This window comes from Phyllostomus hastatus, unplaced genomic scaffold (genome assembly GCF_019186645.2).
Source record: "Phyllostomus hastatus isolate PE091 unplaced genomic scaffold, TTU_PhHast_1.1 phas_contig_16, whole genome shotgun sequence".
NCBI classification, from domain to species: Eukaryota; Metazoa; Chordata; class Mammalia; order Chiroptera; family Phyllostomidae; genus Phyllostomus; species Phyllostomus hastatus.
In genome coordinates this window covers 26,114,074-26,130,718 of record NW_025333643.1, presented here as the reverse complement: position 1 = coordinate 26,130,718, position 16,645 = coordinate 26,114,074, and the positions used below count along the sequence as shown (strand labels likewise).

Below are 16,645 nucleotides of genomic sequence, written 5' to 3'. Positions count from 1 at the left end.
GAGAGAGAGAGAGAGAGAGAAATGTTGATGTGAGAAACACCGATCATCTCCTGTACACCCCCTGATTGGGGTCCAAACCTATGACCTAGGTATGTGCCCTGACTTGGAATCGAACCTGCAACATTTTTGGTGCATGGGATGATGTTCCAACCAATTGAGCACCAGGCCAGGGCTGAAAAACTCTTAATTATAAAAGGTGTTTATTGAAAATTGAGTTAATGAACAGCACAGATAAGGTTTGATGGCCCTCAGCCCACCTTCCCTGGACTGTGTTTGCCAAAGAGCCTTGCCTCACTGGCATGTCCTGCTTTCTGTCCTGTCTCTTTAAGATGAGAGTCTATGTGAAGTCAGTGTCACTATTTCAATGGCTCTTTCTGTTGTACATGTTAATGGTCTGCTGTAAGCTGATGTCTGCCTCAAGCTCGCACCCCTGGGGACATGCAGGTAGGCTCTTTTAAGCTCATTATATGCCAATGAGACCAATTAATAAACCCCTTTCAAACATCAGGGTCCACACTTTAGACTGAGGTAACTGACAAGTTTTTGATATTGTATAAATACCCACAGGAAGCATGAAACACAGCAGAGTGAGTCAGTTTAACAGTTTGGTACCTAAAGACTGTTGTTCCAGGTATCTTTTAAAGATGTTCTTCAGGTTTTTCTGTTTTCTTTTCCTTTTCTGAGTATAATTCCATTTTTGTCATCATTTATTAAGGAAGCTAGAAAAATAGTAGCACTTTATTATTTTTTAGTAAGTACATGAAATTCATCTTTATTTTTCTTTTTCAATCAATTCATGTTTTATTTATTTAAGTTAATTTCTTTATTATTTTAATTACAGTTGACATTCAATATTATATTAGTTTCAGATGTATAGCATAGTGGTTAGACATTTATATACCTTAAGAAGTGAACTCTGCAATAACCCCAGTACTGACCTGACACTACACATAATTATTGCAATATTATTGACTACATACCTAATGCTGTACTTTATATCCTTGGGACTGTTTTGTAACTAACAATTTGTTCTTGTTAATTTTTTCTCCTTTTTCACAGAGCCCTCCAACCTCACTCTCCTCTGGCAACTATCAGTTTGTTTTCTGTACCTATGAGTCTATTTGCAATTTGTTTGTTTATTTATTTTGCTCTTTAGATTCCACATGTAACTGAAATTACATGGTATTTGAGTTTCTGTGTTTTACTTATTTCACCTAGCATAATACTCTCTAGGTATATCCATGTCGTGAGTGGCAATATTTCATTCTTTTTTTATGGCCAAGTAATATACTATTGTATGTATGTGTCTTCACTTTTTTATCTACAAATCTATTGGTGGGTACTTTGGTTGTTTTCATATCTTGGCTGATAAATAATGCTTCAGCAATACTTCATTTCTGTATTTAGATGAGGTCTGTCCATAAAGTATCCAGCTATGTACCATGAAAAATAGAGACATATTGAAGAACATACAAAATATAAGAAACAAATGGAGGTTCCATAGTGTAGTGGTTATCACATCTGCTTTACAAAATACAAGAAACATTGTACATAGGAAAATGATGCTCAGTCCCCTTCAAAGTTATGGCCTTCTTGAGGAAATCTGATGTATTGGTAGTGGTTGGAATGAAGTCATTAGCAACTGCAGCATGATGTTCCTTATGCTCTGGTAGCAGAAGCTGCAGAATGAATTTTCCCATGACACCTTTCAGGCCAAGATCCTGTGTCAAAATCTCAGACACAGAAGTTTTTGGAATCCTCATGTCAGTTTCTAGTTCTCACACTGTCAATGACTGATCTTTGTTGACTGCAGCCCGTACACATTCAACATTCTCAGGTGTTCTGCTTATTGCAGACCTTCTAGAATGTGAATCACTTTCAACAGATTCTCAACCATCTTTGAAGTATTTGTGCCACACTTTAATTTGGGCTGCAATCATTGCATCATCCCCAAAAGCCTTTTGAATCATCTGAATAGTTTCCATGGAGGAAATGTTCAAGCTTAATGTAAAATTTGATGCAGATTTGTTGCTCTACACATTGAGTCATTTTGAGTATGTTGGCCACACAGTACACGTGCTCACTCAACAGTGTCTGCCACCCCTTCTGACTAGTACAGTGAAGTTGCCATTGTTCATTCACGCACATTCCAGTCCACTCTCCTTGGCTGCCAGGTTACATTGATGTCATGAAAACCATTGTTATATTAATAATGGCTGGACAGTTTTTGGACACACCTTGTGTGTGTGTGTGTGTGTGTGTGTGTGTGTATTCTTGCATCTTTCTTTGAAGGCAAGACATCTTTACTGATAAATTTAAGTTAACATTTACAGGATTATGGCAGAGGGAAATTTTAGATAATTTAAGACCCTTTTATGATGTGTAGAGGAAAGATAAATGATTTTTTAAAAAGAAGAAAGAAAGAAAAAAAGAGGCGGTAATTTTTCATGGAACCTAGAATGGAATATATCTAAAATGGAAACTCATTATGATAATTTTTAGTGAGATCCATGTCTATACTTTGCTTATTTCTAAAGAAAGATTAATCACTTAAGCGTGCGCGCGCGCGCGTGTGTGTGTGTGTGTGTGTGTGTGTGTTTCTCTCTGCCTTTTCTTGTTACTTATATGTTTAAAGTGACACAGACTTGGAAACTCTCTAATGAATTGTGTTTTCTTGAATAATTTGCATTTATTAGCAGTCTTGTTGCCAGACAATTAATTTACTGTCTCTGCTTTGGTAATTTGAGATGTGACAGTGCCAGGCATGCTTTGACTTTTTGGTGAGAGAGTGAAGTCTGAACCAAAAACATTATGTGTCAACACTATAAAATCTCTCTCCAAAACGTCTTGCATATAGAGAAGTTTATTAGATATTCTTACCCTCAGACATATAGCTTTCTACTCAGTTTTTCTGATATTAAGTTGACATAATTTTAGGCCCAAGATGATTTTCAAAATCTCTATGACTCAATCTTTACTCTTCTAGCTACAGTTTCAAGAAAAGAAGAAAAATAATGATTGAAATTTTAATGGATCAACATTAAAATCTATACCCTGTGAGGTGCTGCAGCTAGTTGGTTTTTGTGCTATGTGTTTCTGATGAGCTTGTTCTCCAGGATACAGGGCTTGAAATCATTAGTATAATATGTTTCATACACATCTCTTTTCATGAATGTCACTTGAGAGTCAGGCTAGTAAACAGGCAAAGCATTCAGTGGGGTAGATTATTAACAGCAGATTTCCCAATTTCCAGAAACTAGGCTTCAGATATTGTGTTGAAAGTGATTAAAACTTGAAGGAAACAGAGGACATGACTTCAGTTTTTATCTGTGTGGCAATCTTCATTTCCTACTGTCACCTCTGAATTTGCAAAAGGTAGAACTATAGGAATAAATATAAATTAAGTTTAGAATTATATACATAAGAAATGTGGACAATATCTTCCATATAAGCAAATACTTGACAACAGTGGGTTTGTGAGAAAAACCTGGCTAAATCCTGCTGAAGAAATGATATTTTCACCCCAGAATTTCTAGATGATTTTATGTGGGTAATCATCACATCTTCTGGGTTTTGGGTTTTCTTTGGCTTTTGGTGAATTCTTCCTTTCTTTTTGGAATTTAAGTCCCTCTCATTTCCTCATCTTAACAGCCATCAAAAGCAATCAGGACAGTTCCTGTCTGCAGAGGGGTTCTGCTCTCTCACTGTGGCTGCATGCTGCTTGGACAACCATCTTCACAAAATACCTTTTGCCCACAGCCAGGACCTCCATCGTCCACCTCTGGCCTTCTGCTGACAGTGTACATGTTGAGAGGGAGGGTTCCTAATCCTATTGTGAAGTCCTACTGTTGGGAGTGTGTGTTTGCCATATAGTTTTTCCTATAAGCCAGCCTTTGGTCCCCACTCAGATCATCTGACTCAGGCCTTAAGAACTGAAAGCTCCATCACCTGTACAACCACCAGTCCTACAGGTGACACTGGCACTGAGAAATAACAGAGAGCCAGCCCAGGTGGCTAGGTGACTATGTTATTCCCTTGGATTTTATTAATGCAGTTTTACTCCACTATTATTAATGCAGATTTAATCCAAATCTATACTAACGTAATAACAATAGTAATCACTAAGAAACAATCAGTAATACCATCACATGAGAGAACTGGGGGATAACAAACCCAAGTCCCAGAGTCTTAGTCTGCATTTCTGGGAGGCAGTACAGTGGGCAAAGGAGTCGTCAGCATCTTGCAAGAGAGAATCTCAAGAGCCAGGTGGGCAGCAGGGCAGATGAAGTCCTTAGTCCATCAGGGCAGAGCCTCTGGCAGCTGATGCCAAGGGAGATCAGCATGGCATGGAGCATCACTCTGGTGGGTGGAGCTCAGCTGTCTCAGCAGTGGTCTGAAGCCTGCCTCAGTTATACACTTGAGAGTTGTGTACTCCACCCTTCTGGGTCTTTTGATAAGTGTCTTGGTACTCCTGATGGCAAGTATGGAATTTCCCCAGGTGCCTATCTCTGGGAGATCCTGCTCTGCAGACACAGCTGTTCTCGTCACATGTGCAGATATCTTAGGTGTGTCTCATTGCTAGATGTATCTAGTGTGACCTAGGTAGTTTCCTTCTTGAACCAAAATGTCATAGCTGACTGGAAGCCATCTTAGTTGACACAAGTGACTCCATTTTGTTTTATATACTTTATGTTATCTTGACTGGACCAATGCCATTTAATTGGTCCTGCTCTCCACACCTACTCCCTTACAGGTTTCTGGAGCTGTTTCCCTGATGCCTGGAATATAGTGGGTGCTAATTGAATATTTACATTAGGCTGATTAATTTTATCTGTTTGTCACTATGTAATAGTTATGTAGTTTTCTGCTGGTGGTATAAATGCTAAAAATATAGGCAGATGTGAAAAATATCCTTTTAACTTTTTTGTTGATAATATATTAGGGTTCTCCAGAGAAACAAAATCAAAAGGAGATAACAAGCATATCTCTGAGATATTGTGGGTTCTATTCCACAGCACACAATAAAGCAAATATCACAAAAAAAGTGAGTCACATGAGCTTTTGCTTTCCCAGTGAGTTTTAAGTTATGTTTACACTATACTGTAGTCTGTTAAGTGTGCAATAGCATGTCTAAGAAAACAATGCACATACCTGAATTAAAAAATACCTTATTGCTAAAAAAATGTTAACTATCATCTGAGCCTTCAGTAAGTCTTAACTCTTTTGCTATTGGAGGGTCTTGCTTAGATGTGAATGAAAAATGTAGTATCTGTGAAGTGTAATAAAGTGAAGCTTAATATAACAAGGGATGCCTGTGTCTCCATGTGTTTGTATGTGTATATATGGGTATGTGTATATGTGTGTATAGTCTTTGTGAGTGTATTTGTGTGTGTATGTAAAGAGATTTATTATGAGGTACTGGTTCACACAACTGTGGAGCTGGGAAGTCTCATGATCTGCAGTCTGCAAGCTGGGGACTCAGGAGAGCCAGTGATGTGGTCCCAAGTCCAGAGAGCCAGGGAGTTGATAGTATAGATTCCAGTCTGGAGTTGGAAAGCCTGAGAGCCAGAGCACAGAGCTCAACCTTCAGAGAATAAAAGTCAGCCTTCTTCCACAGTGGATTCAATGAAGGCCAGCCACACTGGGGAGTCTCATCTACTTCAGACCATCCAACAATTCATATGCTCATTTCTTCCAGAAACACCCACACTCACACTTGGAAATAATGTTTAAGCAGATATCTGGGCATCCCGTAGCCAAGTCAAGTTGACATATAAAAGTAACCATCACAACTATCCTTCTAGAAAAAAAGAATGTATATAGCCACTTGTGTGTATGTCCATATGTGTCACCATGCATACTTACCTTGTTTTCCCTCCCCTCATTTAACAATAGAGTTTGGGGATCTTTTAATTTAAGACTTAGAGATCGATGGCACTCTCTGTAACATTGCATACTTGTCTATGGTATGGATCTGCCATAAATTACTTGATCACTCCTAATTTTAGTGGACATTGAGTTTGTTATCAGACTTGTACAAACATATATGTCCCGACTTCAGTTGAGTTCTTAGTAGTGAAACCCTGAGTTCAAGCACATGTAAATGTATTAGTGAGAATAGGCTAATTGCTTTAACAAGTAGACTAAATAGGCAAAATGGCTCAAATAAAAGAACATTTATTTTTCACTTATTAGTGGCAGTGGGTAAATAAGTCCACTGGGATATCCTCCTCTACTGCAGTGTTTTTGGAGCCTATGGAGCCCATGTAGCCCATGTGGATGGAAGCTTGCTCATTTTCAAACTATGCTTCCATAGTTGTACTGAAGTGGTCTCCTCCCACCCAGCTGGGAGGGTATACCTGGGAGGTGTTAAAGAGCCATTGGCCACACCTGACTGTGGGGAGGCTGGGAAACACTTAGCTGTGACACCAGGAGAAGGGGAGAACATGGTGCTGATGAGTATTCTGCCACCTCTGACAAATCATTAGCATGTTAATAGGTCAGGGTACTCTCCAAAGTCTTTGGACTTACTTGTATTTCCCCGAGTGGTGGAAGTATAATGCCTATTTCCTCTTATCTTCATAAGCTCTGGGTGCTATTACATTTTGATTTTTGCCAATGTAGTAATGAAAGCTACTATGTGATTTTTTTTTGAATAAAGATTCTCTTAATGTGCTGGTGAACTTTTTTTTTTTAGCTATTTTATCCTTTATTCATTTTCCTTTGGTTCTATCCATTGTTTACTTGCCAGTTTGCAAAAGCTCTTTGTAAATGGAAGACATGGGAGCACCTTTACTACTCCTTCCCTGTTCCTACCTGCCCCTTCTCCCACCACTCGTATTTCAGGGAGGCTGTGTGTGTGTGCATGTGGATGTGTGTTTGTGTGTGTTTGTCAGTAGGGTAGGGAGGAGGTTGAGGGTGCTATAAATTTTCTCTAATGGACTTCAGGAGGAGGAAGTTGTGAATCTTGCAGTGGCCAGGTGGTTTTCTTCCTCGTATAACACACAGCCACTGAAAAACTCAAAGTTCAGAACTGTGAACTAAGATGCTGAGAAACTCAGGTTTTTACTTCACATGTATATACCCGTGGAAGTTCAACAATGGGAGCAAGCTGCAGAGTTAATGGCAGAAGCCCGTGTGTGGTGTGTGCAGAGGGCTTCCCACACTGTCTCCAGGGTTTTGTGGTTGGGGCTGGTCAATTAAAGGAACAGTGGCCCTAGGAAACCCAATCAGGGGTGTTCAACATTTTGGTGTCTCTGGGCCACACAGGAAGAATTATCTTGGGCCACACGTTAAGCACACTGTGACATGTAATCACAAAAAATATCTCATAATGTTTTAAGTAAATTTACGATTTTGTGTTGGGCCAAATTCATAGCTATCCTTAGCTACATGGGGTTGGGCACCCATGCGTCCTAGGTGGAGGTTTACTGGATGTTTTAACGGCTTGGGTTAGAAAAACAAGTAGTTGATGGTTGTGTAAAAAAAAGGAGATATTTTTAATCAAACCATTTAAGATAGAGAAGTGAAGAAGGTAGACTTACCCCCATGGGAAGAGGAGTGTTAGGTGCGGATTGGTTTCATTTTAGTCAAAAGCATTACAAAACAAAACAAAAACTCACCTAGTTTTCACAGGTTGGTGGGTAATCTTTCTTTTTTATTGCTGTTCAATTACAGTTATCCCCCTTTTGCCCCATTGCTCTCCCCTGCCCTGCGCAACCCCTCTCTCACATTCAACCCTCCACCTCCTGTTGTCCTTGTCCATGGGTCCTTTATATACATGTTCCTTGATTTGACCTTTCCCCTTCTTTTCCCTGTTATCCCCTTCCCCCTTCCCTTCTTGTCACAATCAGTTTGATTTTTATTTCCATGTCCCTGGTACAATTTTGCTCACTTGATTGTTTTGTTGATTAGGTTCTACTTATAGGTGAGAGCATATGGTATTTGTCTTTCACTACCTGGCTTATTTCACTTAGCATAATATTCTCCAATTCCGTTCATGTTTTTCCCAAGGGCAGGAGTTCCTTTTTTTCTGCTGTGTAGTATTCCACTGTGTAAATGTACCATAGTTTATTGATAAACTCATTGACTGATGGGAACTTAGGTGGCTTCCAGCAGTTGGCTATTTTAAGTTGTGCTGCTATGAACATTGGGGTGCATAGATTCTTTTGAATTTGTGTTTTGGGATTCTTAGTATAATCCCAGTGGTGGAATTGCCAGTTGAAAAGGTAGTTCCATTTTTAGTTTTTTGAGGAAATTCCATACTGTTTTCCACAGTGGCTGCACCAGACTGCATTCCCAGCAATAGTGTACTAGGGTTCCCTTTTCTCTACATCCTTGTCAGCACTTATTGTTTGCTGACTTGTTAATGATGGTCACCGTGACCAGTGTGAAGTGGTATCTTCTTGTGGTTTTCATTTGCATCACTCTGATGATTAGTGATGCTAGGCATCCTTTCATATGTCTATGGGCTTTCTGTATGTCCTCCTTGGAGAATTGTTTGTACAGGTCCTTTGTCCATTTTTAATTGGGTTGATTGTCTTCCTGGTGTAGAGTTGTGCAAGTCCTTTATATATTTTGGAGATCAAACTCTTGTCTGAGGTATCATTTGCAAATATGCTTTCCCATATGGTTGGTTTCCTTTTCATTTTGCTGATTTTTCTTAGGCCATGCAGAAACTTTTTAATTTGAGGTAGTCCCTTCTGTTTATTGTCTCCTTTATATCCTATGTCCAAGGAGGTGTATGGGTGAAAATATTGGTGCATGGGATATATGAAGTTTTCCTGCTTATGTTCTTAAGACTTTAATGCTGTCATGACTTGTATTTAAGTACTTGATCCATCTTGTTTATTTTTATGTATGGTGTAAGTTGGTGATCTAGTTTCATCTCTTTGCATGTACCTGTCAAGATTTCCCACACCATTTGTTGCAGAGGCTATTTTTTACTCCATTTTATGCTCCCGCCCATTTGTTGAATATATATTTTTTAAGATTTTATTTATTTTTAGATAGAGGGGAAGGGAGGGAGGAAGAGAGGGAGAGAAACATCAATGTGTGGTTGCCTCTTACAGTCCCTACACCAGGAACCTGGCCTGCAACTCAGGCATGTGCCCTGACTGGGAATTTAACCAGTGATCCTCTGCTTCGCAGTCCAGAGCTCAATCCACTGAGCCACACCAGCCAGGATCTTTGTTGAATATTAATTGACTGTAGAGATATGAGTTTATTTCTATACTCTTTATTTTGTTCCAATGACCAATGAGTCTGTTTTTATTTCAGTAACAGATTGTTTTGATTACAATGACTTTATAATATATTTTAATATCAGGTGTTGTGATTCCTCCTACTTTGTTCTTCTTTCTCAGAATTTCTGAGGCTATTCAGGGTTATTTCTGGTTCCATATAAATTTTTGAAATCTTTGTTCTAGATCTGTGAAATATGTCACTGGTATTTTGATAGTGATTGCATTGAATCTATAGATTGCTTTAGGTAGTCTGGACATTTTAATGATGTTAATTCTTCTAATCCATGAACACAGTATGTGCTTCCATTTATTTGTGTGTTCCTTAACTTCTTTCTTCAGTGTTGTGTACTTTTCTGAGTACAGGTCTTTTACCTCCTTGGTTAGATTTATTCCTAGGTACTTTAGTTTTCTTGTGCAATAGTAAATGGAATTTGTTACAGATTTCTGTTTCTGATGTTTCAGTGTTGGTGTACAAAAAATTCCTTTGATTTCTAAGTATTGCATTTGTATCCTGCTATTTTGCTAAATGCACTTATTATGTCCATTAGTTTTTTGTTGAAGTCTAGGATTTTGTATGTACACTATCATGTCACCTGCAGACAATGGCAGTTCTACTTCCTCCTTTCCAATTTGGATTCTTTTTACTTCTTTTTTTGTCTGATCACTGTGGCTAGGACTTCCAATAGTATGTTGAATAGGGGTGGTTAAAGTCAGAACCCTTGTCTTGTTCCTGATTTTACGAGGAAAGCTTTCAGTTTTTGCCCTTTGAGTATGATGTTGGCTGCAGGTTTCCTGTATATGGCCTTTATTAAGTTGAGGTAGTCTCTCCCTCTACTCCCACTTTGCTGAATGTTACAATAAGTAGGTGCTGTACTTTATCAAATGCTTTTCCAGCATCTATTGATATGATCATGTGATTTTTTGTCTTTCCTTTTGTTTATGTGATGTGTTACATGTATTGATTTGTGAATATTGTACCATCCTTCCATCCCTGGGATGAATCTCATTAATCATGGTGTATGATCTTTTCAATGTATTGCTGGAAATGGTTTGCTAATATTTTGTTGAGGATTTTAATGTTCATGTTCATCAGCAAGATTGGCTTGTAGTTTCTTCTTTGTTATGTCTTTATGTGGTTTTGAGATAATGCTGGATTCATAGAAAGAGTTTGAGGGTATTCTCTCTTCTTGGATTTTTTGGAATAGTTTTAGAAGGATAGGGGTTAGCTGTTCCTCAAATGTTTTGTAAAATTCTCTTGTGAAACCATCTGGTAGAGGGCTTTTCTGTGTCATGTGTTCTTTGAGCATAGCTTCAAGGTCACTAGCTGTTATTTGTTTGTTCAGGCTTTCTTCTTCTTGATTCAGTTTTGGAAGATTATATTTTTATCAAAATTTGTCCATTTCACCTAGGTTTTCAAATGTTTTGGCACGTAGTTGTTCACAGTAATTTCTTAGGATCCTTTGTATTTCTGTGGTATCAGTTGTAATTTCTCCTCTTTCATTTCTGATTGTGTTTATTTGGGTCCTCTCTCTTTTTTTCTTGATGAGTCTGCTTAAAGGCTTGTCAAATTTGTTTATCATTTCAAGAAACCAGCTCCTGAAATTATTGATCGTTTGAATTTTTCTTTTAGTCTCTATGTCTTTTAATTCTGCTCTGATCCCGGGTATTTCCTTCTTTCTACTTTGCCGCGGCCAGCGAGGCAGTGGGTTCGAGACGCGCAGTGACGGACTGAAAAGAGAGAGCGACCAGTTGCTCTGGTGGCAAAAGGCAAGTTTATTGAAAACTCTTGTCATTATATAGTGAGATGTTCTAAAAATAGAATGCTTGCTACGCAATGAAAGTCTTTGTTCAAGAAAGTTTACACTCCCCTTCAGGTCACGTACAGAACATCTTGGTTTAGATTAACTCCAAGGACACGACGCATCGCCCCAAGGCTCCGGCACCTCCCCGTCCTTCTCTTGGGAACAATCCGATAACAAACAAGGCCGGGGTAATGTCAGGTCACCTCCCCCAGGCCAAGGAACAGGCCCAAGCATCATTCTCACAATGCAGGACCCTAACTCTTGACCCCCTTCCTGGGGGGCTTGGTTCCCCCACATCTCCCCCCTTTCTTGTTTAGGACAATTAAGGCAGATATTCCTGCAATGAGCATTCCTACGAACCGTTTTGTGCGGGCCAACATTAAGTCATTAACCTTTTGGATGATAGCAAAACCAGGGTCCCTCATACCAAGGGGTGGAAAGGTTAACAGGTACAAAGGCAAAAGAAGGTTGTTTCAATACAGCAAATGAACTAACATTCATAGATAGATTAAGGCAGTTAGTTAGATAGCACTGATCACAGGTTAGGTTATATACAGTATTATGAGAGACCTGCAAGTCTCCAGCAATGAACGCGAAAAGGGTCGGGTACACAAGCTATCACAGAAACATTCTTCTGATTTCCAGACCAAGAGATGGCGTCCTGAGCTCCTATGTGCATCCACTGGACCGCTCTCTTTGCTACGGTAATATACTGAAGAGAGGCCACAGCTTTCCACAACATAGTCTGATAGGTTCTATTGTTTTTGGTCCAAATTCCGTAGAGAAGATTTTGAGGCCGCAGCGAGCCGTTGCGAAAGTCACTCCAGTCACAAACCCCTTGGTCGCAAACTGTTTGATTGAGATGGCAAATCCTCCAGGCCGGTCCCCATTGGCTGGGCGATGGGGTCCGACTTCTGCAAGTTGGAATGTCGGCAGGGGGAGTTCCTACGCCAATCGTGGCGGAGGTATTGTTGCGTTTCAAATACAGCATATCAACACCCCAGTGAGTCCCATTACTAAAGTCACTGTCCCAGTCCTCATACCTCTGAATAAGAGTACAGTTTGCCAGAGAGGTGGAGAAGCAAAGCGGCTGCGTCGTAGATATGCCTGAATAATTGACCATCGCACTCACTGGTATCACGTGTCCGACGGAAGGGGTGCCCAGTACCTGGGTGTTGTTGACATAAACTGGAATGAACTCGTTGTCTTCCCAAGTGACTGGGTGCATGACAGGGGGGTTCGGGACGAAAGCCCAATACACCTCCGCGCTCACCGACAGCCTCAAGAGCCAGATAAGGCTAAGTAACAGCGCCAGCCGGCGCGGCTTCTTCTCCGGCCTCCTGATCCGAGGCTGTGTCGTCAGCGACATCTTCTCCATCCTTCTCGTCAGCTTGCGAATTTTGCTCTTGGGCATGACGAACACAGCGTTCAGGCAGCCAACGAGGAGTCTCAGCATCTGTAGGGAAAAAACACACATACCCTCTTCCCCCATACTAATACTGGGTCTGGGCCATGGCGTGACCCGTCAATGGGATCTCTCCAATAAACTTGTGGGTATTGACTCATACGTGGGCTCCAATGACGGTCAGCTGCAGAGCGCCCCTCGGTATCTAGAGTGAGGAAATTTAAAACGAAAAGAGAATGGGCTAACAGTAACTTCGGGGACCGAGGATCATACCATCTCCCCCCTTTTAGTTTAGTAAGCTGGTGTTTCAAAGTAAGATGGGCACGTTCAACAAGTCCTTGGCCCTGTGGATTATAAGGGATACCGGTTTTGTGAATAATTCGAAAAGAGAGACAAAAAATTGTGAAAAGTACGGCTGGCATAGGCGGGAGCATTATCAGTTTTCAGTACACGAGGGGTTCCTAAAATGGCAAAACAGGAAAGGAGGTGAAGAATAACGTTACGGGTATTTTCGCGGGAAGAGCTGTAGCGCATAAAAAAATGAGAACAGGTGTCAATCGTAACATGCAAATATTGAAGTTTCCCGAAGGAGAGAAGGTGGGTTACATCCATCTGCCAGAGATCGTTAGGGCGAAGGCCCCTAGGGTTGACGCCAAAATGAGGAACAGGGGATAAGGGAGCACAGGAAGAGCATGACTTGACAATCTGTCGTGCGGCATCCCTTGGTCAAGCGGAATTGATATCGTAACGAGCGGGCTGACTGATGGTGAAGGGCATGAGAATCCGTAGCTTGCTGTACCTGTGATAGATAGACTTGTGTATGAAGATCAGCAAAATGATTACCTTGCGTAAGAGGACCAGGGAGCCGGGAGTGACCTCGAATATGTCCGACAAAACAAGGGGAAGAACGAGATTGAAGGAGGGATTGAATTGTAAGGAATAATTGGAAAATAGTAGGGTTGTGAGTATGGATCAGAGGGACTGTTTCAAGGACAGATAAGGCACGAACGATATATTGACTGTCAGTGTAAAGATTGATTGCCTGCTGAAAAAAGCTCCAACGCGCGGGACACTGCATAGAGCTCAACTTCCTGTGCAGATGAAAAGGAGGTGGACCATACAAAAGTTTTATCAGGAGTAACTAAAGATGCTCTGCCATTAGAGGAGCCGTCAGTGAAGAGAGAAATGGCTCCTGCGATGGGGTCACTGACGACAACCTTAGGAAAAATGAAAGAGGCAACGTGCGCGAACTGTAGAATCTTGTCATGCGGGAGGTGATGAGCTATTTCACCTGCAAACCCTTCAAAGGCAAGAGCAAAGGAGTCATTAAAATTCATCAACCAAGAATATTGCTCTGCAGTATAGGGGATAATAATTGTGGGAGGATCCCTGCCTAGGACTTGTACAGATAATTTACGGCCTTGCTGAGCGCGCTCCGCCACCAGGGTAGGGTAGGAAAGAAGGGCTTTCCGCGGGGTGGCAGAGCCATGGAGCCATTGCAAAACACCCTGTTGGTAGAGAACGCCCGTTGGTGTCAGCGAGGTGGGAATGATAATTAACTGCCAGGGCCGAGCGCGGCGACGGTCTCGGCTTCCTCGGCCCCAGGGATGCGGCGGCGCTGCTGCCGGGGGGCTGTAACACTCGGGAGGCGGGCCCCCCGCCCGGCCCCCCACGAGGGGGAACGAGGCAGGGGCCCCCCCAGCCACCTTCCCCGCCCGGCCTTCCCAGCCGTCCCGGAGCCGGTCGCGGCGCACCGCCACGGCGGAAATGCGCCCTGCGGCGGCGGTCGCCCGGCCGAGGGCGGTCCCCGGCGACCCCACCCCCGGCCCCGCCCGCCCGGCCCCACGCACCCGCCGGGTGGCGGGGGAGGAAGGGCGGGGGAGGGACCGGGAGGCACGGGGAAGCGGGAAAGATCCGCCGGGCCGCTGGCCCGGCCGGGACCCGCCGCCGGGTTGAATCCTCCCGGGCGGACTGCGCGGACCCCACCCGTTTACCTCTTAACGGTTTCACGCCCTCTTGAACTCGCTCATCCCTTAATTCTTTAAGCACAGACAATAATTCTTTCAGGGTTGGATCCGCCTCGCCGGCCGGCTTCTCATCCTCAGCCGAGGCGAGGAACACCTCCTGAGGGGGTGATACGATGCTGTCTGCTCAGCAAGGTCCCCCCAATCAACTTCTGCTGGACCGGGAACCCGCGATTTCTCCGATAAGTTCACTTCTGACTGATCATAGTTCGGCGGTTCCCATTTTAGGGGGGGTGCGGTCGGCGGAGGTGGTGGGGAATATAGATTCTCCGCCGAGCGAGCAGCACGGAGACTGCCCCGCGTGCTGCGCTCCCACTTGGCAAGCTCAGAATCCCCCCCCTTAAGCAGTCTCGAACAAGAGACCAAAGAGAGAACGCATCTACAGGTGTCTTCTCAGGACCATTAGTTTGATAATGCTCTTTGATGCGCTCCCCCCACTTTCTTCCACGTATCTATATTTATAGTCCCTTCTTCCGGAAACCACGGGCAGATCTGCTGAATGAAATCTACAAAGTGATGGATTTGCCCTTTCGACGTGGAAATTCCCCGTCCCCTCAATAGGGAACATAATACCTGCTCAAAGAGTTCCCTCTCGGTAGAAAGTGAAACCCCCCATTTTTATTAGCTCTCTTCGTCTACTCCCTGCTACTTTCGTTTTTCTTTTTTCTTTCGTATACTTACTGGGCCCCTGTAGCAGCGGTCCTGTCAGGCTCTGCTGTCGTCAATCTCAGGACTCTGGTGGTCCCCCGAAGACCTCTGGTTCCGGTCCCTTGTTCGGGCGCCACTTGCCGCGGCCAGCGAGGCAGTGGGTTCGAGACGCGCAGTGACGGACTGAAAAGAGAGAGCGACCAGTTGCTCTGGTGGCAAAAAGGCAAGTTTATTGAAAACTCTTGTCATTATATAGTGAGATGTTCTAAAAATAGAATGCTTGCTACGCAATGAAAGTCTTTGTTCAAGAAAGTTTACACTCCCCTTCAGGTCACGTACAGAACATCTTGGTTTAGATTAACTCCAAGGACACGACGCATCGCCCCCAAGGCTCCGGCACCTCCCCGTCCTTCTCTTGGGAACAATCCGATAACAAACAAGGCCGGGGTAATGTCAGGTCACCTCCCCCGAGGCCAAGGAACAGGCCCAAGCATCATTCTCACAATGCAGGACCCTAACTCTTGACCCCTTCCTGGGGGCTTGGTTCCCCACACTACTTGTTCTGGCCTTTGTCTATTGTTGGTCCTCCCATTCTTATAGACATAGGATTAGGCTGTTTAGTTGACATTTTTCATTTTTTAGGTAGGCCTGTATTGCTATGAACTTCCCTCTCAGGACTGCCTTTGCTGTGTCTATGTTTTGGGATGTTTTGTGTTCATTTTCGTTTGTTTCCAGAAACTTTTTGATTTTTTCCTTGATCTTATTCTTAACCCATTCATTGTTTGATAACATGTTATTTAGTCTCCATGAATTTGACTGTTTTTGAGTTTTTTTTTTTCCCTTGAGTTTGGTTTCTAATTCCAATCCATTTATTCTGAGAAGATGCTTGATATGATTTCAACTTTCTTTAATTTGTTGAGGCTTGTTTTGTGCTCTATCATGTAGTCTATCTTTGAAAATGTTTAATGTGCATTTGAAAAGAATGTGTATTTTGCTTTTGTGGGGGTGAAGAGTTCTGTATATCTCAGTTAAATCCATTTCATCTAGTGTCGTTTAGTGCCACTACATCCTTGGTGATTATTTGTTTGGATGATCTATCCACTGTTGACAGTAGGGTGTTAAAATCCCCTACTAAAATTGTGTTACTGTCTATATCTTCCGTTAAAACCTCTAAGATTTTCCTTATATATTTGGGTGTTCGTATGTTGGGTACATATATGTTTATAATGTTTTGTCTTCCTGAAGCATTCTATACTTGAGTATTATGAAGTGTCCTTCTGGGTCTCTTTTTATGGCCTTGTTTTGAAATTTATTTTGTCTGATAATGAGTATTGCTACTCTGGCTTTTTTTACTGTCCATTTTTTTTGGAATATTTTTTCCAGCCCTTCAGTTTTGGACTGTAGGTCATTTGTTCTGAGGTAGGTCTCTTGTAAGCAGCATATGTGCAGGTCATATCTTCTTATCATTCATCTATCTTATGTCTTTTGATTGGAGCATTTAATCCATTTACATTTAAGGTT

The 16,645-nt window shown here is 42.2% G+C and overlaps 1 protein-coding gene across 1 annotated transcript in view; it reads left to right on the top strand.

Moving 5' to 3' along the window:
* Nucleotides 1–329: 329 nt before the first annotated feature.
* The window catches only part of TAFA4 (TAFA chemokine like family member 4), a 227,373-nt gene continuing 211,057 nt past the window's right edge, over nt 330–16,645 (top strand). Inside the window, 1 exon segment of the mRNA XM_045832023.1 lies at nt 330–444. Within this exon segment, the coding sequence (XP_045687979.1) occupies nt 330–444 (115 nt within the window).